Raw genomic sequence first — 7746 nt, 5'->3', positions numbered from 1 at the left:
AGCCAAAAACTCAGCAGTTACAGGAAAAATTCGTTTTGTCCATTCCATGTCGTAGACTATATACTAGGGTTACCCGCGTGCTCCGCAACGCGAAGAATGGTTGTTTTTGACCCGTGGGTATTGGGTTGGTCTGTGTCGATTTGGTTGGCATCCATTTTGTTCGATTGCTTTTGACGGCCAAGCATTTTGTAATAAAACAAAAAAGATACATTGCATCGAGGTGCCCGTGTCGTATTATCATGCGTTCTACTCAAGAATGATTCGGAAACTGGCGTGAAGTCTTTTGAGGGCCATCGATGAATTTCGCTAAAAATGACAATGTAATGGTTTGGAACATTTACATTTTTAAGAATACTGTTGCTCATCATGCAAAAATGAAGAGTGAATATTGGACAAAATTGAATGCTTTATCCAATGGTACCATATTCAATTGCCAAAGGTATCAGGTTATGCAGCAAAACCCGTGTAATTAATAATGTGGCACATCATTGACAAACACCATTTTCTCCCGTGATTTGTACCACCTTGATTTGGATCAATCAGCTTTTCACAATTTTTATATGAGAGGCGGTACATTTCTCTTGCCAACAGGCGCTGTTCCAACTCACTCCGTTTAACGGTCACCTAAAAATAAAATCAATTCCAAAATCCCTCAAAAACCGCAATTTTTCAAATAAAAGTGCCCTCTCCGGTGCACGTGGCGCGTGCTATCCTCTGCATTGCACACCATTCAATAGCCCGTTCAATTCTGTACACGATGCTGTTTTCCCCGTGCCGGTCGGACCCCTGGTCACCAAGATATTGCACGGGAACTGGACCCATGTCGGCCAAAATTAGCCGTTTTCGCCCGATTTCGCACGCCGATTTATACATGTAAAGTCTATGACGCGAATTTGCACTTTTTGAGCACGCGCCACGCACTCCCTATCAATCCGATCGAGCTGAGACCCCTCGAAGGCACGTCGCGCATCTTTGCTCTATAAGTTGTGCAAATTTCAGCGCGCTAGGTGCAACGGTCTGGCCTGTAGTCCACGCAAAGCACCACCAAGTCGGGACCTCGGTAACGGACAGACGCACCCTCCTCAAATAGTAATATAGATTCCGTGCTTATATCATGCTATTGCATTGGTTGAGAAATGAGAGGTGCGGTTGCAGTCTTTCTATAAATTGTTCGAGGATAAGAAAGCATCAGTGTGTAAAGGAGTTACCTTCATATGCATTCATAGCTGTAGGTATAAGGACTCAAAAAGTTGGAACTCGGCGTCAAACAGCTGCAATAGCCGACTTTCGGTTAAAATCTAAGAAGCCCACCCCCTCGGTAGAATATTTTACGATTTTTACACATTTGGCGCATCTGCGACATTTTCTGCGCGTTTTGGCGAACTACTTTTTCGTAAATCGTAGCTTTTATGCAACAGAAGCCCCCAAAAGTTACGTCACGTGCTGGAGTAAATTCCTTGCTCTCCGTACTATTTTCAAGACCTTTGTGAAACAGATTGGCGTAGAATAAATACGATTTTAAGACAATTCGTGAAATATCTGGTCCCGTAAGTTTTATGCAATAGCGCTCTGGTCACTTGAAGTGAGTCAGTGACCTCACCCCATAAAAAGTTTCAATGTCTGCCATAGCTACACCGAGTGACCGATCGCTTTGAAACTTTCAGCGATTGCTAAGAGCAATAGCATGTACAAAATGTGTTTATCTCAGAATTTTGATATCGATGGCCTAAGGTCAGGTCAATTTTGCGACCTCCCCATTATAAGTCAATGGGAGAAAATTGAAAGGCGCTTTTTTATGAAAGCCATTATAAACACTCCCAAACACTGAATAACAAGTAACTAAGACACACTAAACATGAAAATGGTATCTGTGACCCCTGTTTATGCCCCTGAGGTCATCTCAGGTCACGGATGGTATCTAACAGTTTTTCGCGAATAACTTTTGATAGGGGCATGCTAGAGCGATGAAAACGCCTTGGATGTGTTCAGCTCGACGATACGGAGCAACATGACCCTTTCCGGCCAGGTCATGACCTTGACCTGAGGTCAAATTTTCAAGTTGACCTTCCAAGGTCAAGTTACAGTTCATTCGATGCGTCTTGAGGAGAGGAACACGATGCCGGTAAAAGTAAGCTCGTGCAAGGCTTGGGTCAAAAGTTATTGCAGAAAAACTGTTTTCGAAAAAATCGGCTATTTTGGCAGTTTTTGCCCCCTGCAGGCAAAACCGTTGACGATAGGTCAAATCTGAGAGAACTATTCAGAAAGGGCGTTAATAGGGCTATCGAATGCGCTTTTCCGCGGCGCTGTAGCTCTATTGGTTCCCGAGTTATGCGTTGGCTTCTTGGAAATTGTCGACATTTGAATCGGCGAAATTTTGCCTTCAATGACCTCTGGTGACCTGACTTTTGACCTGACCAAAAAAGTGACTGAAGTGATTTCGTCATTATTTTTAGCGCTCTTTCGAACGCCGCCATCCGCGTATCGCTACGTGGCCCAGGAGCCGAGTTAGAAGGGGGTGTTCAACCACCCCCCAGCAGGGCGTGGAAATCCAGGACCCCCAGCCGGGCGCGGGTTAATAAATGATCATTTTCATTCAATTTGTCATTTTCCGAGGAGAAGGTCATATATTCTAATGATGCTTCCCACATTTATCATGCTCCTCGCAGCAGCTCTGAGCGATATACGAAAATGGTCTTTGGTTTGGTTGATTGCGAGTTGAACTATAATATATAAGCCGTTTTCACAACATAGCAGGGCTTATAAAGCCGCACAATATGTATACGTACCATGTGCTAGCGCTCTTAAAACGCACGCTGGTTACGGCTCAGCCCGAGTTGCTCTCGGAGAATCTTGTGCGAAGATGGCATGTACACCAAAGAGCTACGAGGCAGGATGACTTGTTACATGTTCCCATGATAAAGTCTGAGTCCGGGAGGAGACGATTCCTTTTCGCTGCAGCAACGGCTTTTAATCGACTGCCTCCAAGCATGCGTGATCTGGACATGAGAGCTTTTAAAAGAGAACTTCGTCGGCATTTGCTGCAGCAACAAAGGAACGATCGTTAGCGGCGCCTACTCCTAGTGACGACACTTATGTGATAGTGTGGTTGTGAGATTGGTGGGGAAACGAGGGCGTATGTATGTATGAATGTTATGTATGGGTGTCATCCCGACAACCACGATTTTATTATTTGACTCTGGCACGAATAGCCACACAAGTGTGGAGTGAGCTAATGACGTGAAATAAATAAATAAATAGATAAATAAATTTCACGACGGGCTATCCGGTGAATGCACCTGGCTTGACCAAATCTGCACCTAATTTCTTTTACAGCAAATATCTTCATTTTATGAATTTATTTCAGTGTTTTAATCGATGATGCTCTCTGATAATATGACAAAGCAGGGATATAAGCAATTAGTGCAGCCCTAGCTGATAGCTACTAAGAGACACATCGAACCTGATTTGACCAAATCTGCACCTAATCTGCACCAAATATGCACCAAACGTGTACCAGATGGCCGTCGTGAAAACGGCTATAATATCCCCATAGAAAATCAATAGGTTCTGAGTTATAAGCTGCCAAATATAGGGTTGCAGCATAACCTCCGGGAGTTGCCCGAGGCTATGTCTCGGAAACCGTTGTTTGAAGAAAAATTCCCTGCCACAGATGGTTTCCCCGCCCATCACCACCACATACACCAATTTAAGCAGAAAATAACATGTGAGGGTGTACGGCTTTGGTCGATCTATCGTGGAATGCCCAAATTCACATCCAAAATGAAACTTTTTTTTTAATTTTAATGTGATTTGACAAAAAAGCGTTATCTAAAACTCATCATTTCTGCATTTGACTTTTTGTTAAATACATATTTCACTCGGCATACAATTTCAAGGAGATGTCATACACAAAGATTCTTAACCCGCGAATGACTGGGGGGCTCTACTTGGCTATTAAACTGCTATCTCGGATTTTCAAAATTTTAAAACTTATGGAAATATACTTATACAATTATTTTTTTAAAGAACTTTTTTGACTTAAAAGAAACGGAATATATTTGATAATGCACCCATTGATGAACTACCCTAGAACATTGTAGCCCAATATCTTCAAAAATGGCTTAGTTATACGCACTATAGTCAGAATTAAACAATTTTATGTTTTTGAAAGTCATTTTCCAGTACGTTTTTGACATCGCACAGTAATACAAATAGCACCATCGTGTTCCTGAGCTCGAACTGCATCTGAAAGCCAACTTTTTTGTTGAAACATGTCATTTTCAAAATTAAAGATTTTGTGCCTGAAAGTGACTTAACCTCAGCTAAATGCAGCTGAAATTGACTTCATATGGCTCACACGATATTAAACTGTGAATGAATGAACCATAAAACATGCGTCACGTGACCGAAACATGATATAAAATTTACGTGACGTAGGATGACCTGGCCTTGACCTGAACAATTTTAGGTGTAAGTTCGATACTCTCAGGGTATCTAAGGCATATATCAAGAATTGCGTAAACCAAAAAATGAGCCTGATCGGACTTGTTAGACGGTGGCCAGAGCCCAAATTTAAACAAGCCAAAATGCTATGTTTACTTTGACCTGACCTGTGACGTCATCGGTGACCTCGAGATAAATGAAAATAGGTTTCCCTCGACAGTGTTTCCAGGGCTATGAGACACCGTTTGAACTTGGACGATCGACCCAGTTATTAAGGAGATAGGAGGGGGCTCTGCATGCCCCCCCCCTTCCCAGTCACTCGCGTTATGGAAAATACTCAAGTCATGCGCGGGTTAAAGAACAAATGCTCCTTGCACACGCACTGAAAAAAACAATTTCACTCCACTGAGTTTGTGCTCGCAACATGCTCGACGCATTGGTAAAAAACTGGTGCCATCGTTATGTGAGTTAGCGATGGTTTGTAGAATCTTGTTACACACCAACTACATGACCAACATTTTCCTGAAGCCTGACCGTGTTTGCCGACGCATTGAATCTGGTCTCAGAGCCGGGTGTACTGTAGGCCGTGGCCGCCGCTGCCTCTCCTGTCGGCCTGGGGTGCCTCTGTGAGCTGACGGTCCCGGCTCGGTTCGCTGCCTATCCGACGCCGACCCAGCACCAGCGAGTGGCGGCGGCCGCTGCCGCGTCCGTTGGCCTGCAGCAGACGGCGCGCGTCCATGTCCTGGGTCATGTGCAACTGGTCCAGCGCCGTCAGCACTGGGTTCGGCAGCGGCTCATCCCCGGTCACGTGACGCCTGTAGCTAAAGCGGCGCGGCGGCGGCCCCGGCGGCGGCGTGGGTGGCGGCGGTGATATGACGGGCCGCCCGTCTTTCGGCATCGGACTATCGTCAGAATCCGACCTGGAACCTGTAGTGCTGCTTGAGCAGAGATGCTGGCCGCCCGGACCGCCAATGTTGGTGATGTCGTTAAAATTCTGCATGGCGTCGACCATGACGAGTTTGCTGAACGTCTCCATGATCTTGGGGTCGCGCGCGCGAGTGTGATTGCTGCGGGTCAGGCACGGTAATAGGTAACGGTGATTTATTTGCTTGAAACGCTGGCGTACGTTGTAACTGAATGGGTGACCAACGATTGTCTCCACACCGGCCTTCAGGTAGTCGAGAGCCCTCTCGTGGATTCGCTCGTTCATCGTTAGCTTGCGCTTATTGGCGCGCTCAACGCCGAGACGCTGCACCAGTGGCTTGATGCTCATACCCTGGAAGAAGACCGTGAAGTAGACGACACTGATAGTGGTCGTGAGAAACATTTGCTGTTCTTTAACATAGTGCGGATCGATGAGCATCACGAGCGCGAAAGCAACGGCACCACGAAGACCGCCGTAGGCCAGCACAAATATGTCCACGACGGCGATGGGCCGCAGCCTCAGGCGGTTGGCGAGTGACGCGAGGATCACCACGCCGATGGAACGTACGAGCACGCAGAAGATGATGGTGGCCAGCACAAACACCAAGTTGAAGTCATGGTGATTGTGTACCGTAGCTACGCCCAGCAGCATGAAGATAGCTGTCTCTGAGCATGAGGCCAACATCTTCATCATGTATTTTATAGTTGTGTGTGACTTGGCTGACACATTGGTTATGACATAGTTTTTCATAGTGAGACCACAAAATGTAATAGAGAGTATGCCCGAGAGATGAAACATCTCGGCGTTAAGATAAGCTAAGAACGGCATGGTGAAAACAAAGATCGGCTCCATGACATGCACCTTATGAGTGAATCGGGTCAGGAATGCCGTTATGAAACCCCAAATGACCCCGATAAAGGTGCCGCCGACGGCTGCAGAAGCGAACTTCACAAAGCCTTTACCGATGTCAGTCATGCGGAAGGCGCTGTGGCCGAGTATCATGTACTCCTCGAACATGTGATACAGACCGACAGTGACAGCATCATTCAGCAGACTCTCGCCGAACACAAGAATGTAGAGCACTTCATTCACCTGGATTTCTTCAAAGACGGCCAGAACAGCCACTGGGTCCACGGCCGAAATTAGCGCCGAGAAGATAAAGATGTCCAGCAGCGAGGTCTCCACGCCGTACACGCCTGACAGGCCGACCACGTACAGGCCGCCGGCGATAGCGAACGTGTTGAAGACGGTTCCGACGACAGCCAGTAGAAGGATCGTGCCGAGATTATCGAAAAACAGTCTGTTCGGCATGAAATAGCCAGCGTCCAGGATGATTGGCGGTAACATGTAGAGGAAGAATGTGTCCGGATCAAGATGATGTGAGGCTTCAATATCACCAAGGCACGCATACAGGAACGCACCGACCCCGATGCCAAGTCCGATGAGCAGACACGACTCGGGAACCATCCTAGACAGCTGTGGAACGCTGTGAAATGCCATTTTGGCGAGTCCGGCGATTAGAATCCAACACCCGATCACGAACGGCGCGCGCACGTGCTCGAAGTCCACCTTGCCCACCTCAAAGTAGCGCACGTGGGGATAGAGTCGGTTCGGGTCGTACGGTCTGAACAGCGGGTCTGAGTACTCAGTCACGTTTGGCACCGACACCGAAGTGGGCGACGCTCGGCCCGCATGACTGGGCGTCGGGCGGTGGGACCGGCCCGTCTCCGACGCCGCGCTGGTCACCGCCACTGTCGTCGCCGGCCTGGTGCTGCTGTTGCTGACATCTGACCGGGAGGCTGGCGCGGCGCCGAGCGGTCGACACCAAGCAATCAGGAGCAGCACCACCACAAAAAGCAACACCACGGAGCGCGGACGGCCCAGCAGCCGTGCCGGCACGTCCGATCGGCGGTCCGGCGCAGTCATGGCTGACGCGGCCCCGTCCGTCGGCCGGCGTTCAAGCCCTGGCTGGGAGCCGGATGCGCCGGCGGCGCCGACCGCAGCCGCGGCCGCGCCAGACGGATGCGGCTCGTTCACACTCAATGGTAGCCGGAACCGGGCAGTAATGAACCGCAGCTCCGCCGCAGCTTTGCCCACCTCCACAATGGAGCCACTTGCAAGCACACAGCCACGCAGTTCGCGGCAGTTTACCATTGGTTTACCATTTTATCATTGGCAATGGAAAACATCCAAATGCCTGACTTGAGTGCCCTAAGGGGCAAGGCTAAGGCCTATTTTCCACATAGACCGTTAGATATACTTAAGTGCAACAGCGGAAGAAAACGGACAAGAAATAATCCCGGGTAAAGATAAGGTCCCATCAGCCGTCACACCCCTTCAACAAAATTTTTACCCTCCCCCAGCGACCAGCGGAGCGC

The 7746-nt window shown here is 48.2% G+C and overlaps 1 protein-coding gene across 1 annotated transcript; it reads right to left on the bottom strand.

The window, feature by feature from the left end:
• Positions 1 to 3459: 3459 nt before the first annotated feature.
• On the bottom strand, positions 3460 to 7522 carry LOC122392545 (probable Na(+)/H(+) antiporter nhx-3). Its single transcript, XM_043387561.1, has one exon. It carries the CDS (start codon positions 7520 to 7522, stop codon positions 5006 to 5008), a length of 2517 nt encoding a protein of 838 aa, XP_043243496.1. The 3' UTR covers positions 3460 to 5005.
• Positions 7523 to 7746: the final 224 nt, after the last annotated feature.

Source organism: Amphibalanus amphitrite, unplaced genomic scaffold (assembly GCF_019059575.1).
Source record: "Amphibalanus amphitrite isolate SeventyFive unplaced genomic scaffold, NRLGWU_Aamphi_draft 000023F_arrow, whole genome shotgun sequence".
NCBI classification, from domain to species: Eukaryota; Metazoa; Arthropoda; class Thecostraca; order Balanomorpha; family Balanidae; genus Amphibalanus; species Amphibalanus amphitrite.
The sequence above is the reverse complement of the archived record's forward strand: the minus strand, read 5'-3'. Positions and strand labels throughout refer to the sequence as shown.

Excerpts from the sequence above, each read along its gene's own strand:
- LOC122392545 (XM_043387561.1), bottom strand. The coding sequence starts at position 7,522 with ATGGTAAACTGCCGCGAACTGCGTGGCTGTGTGCTTGCAAGTGGCTCC.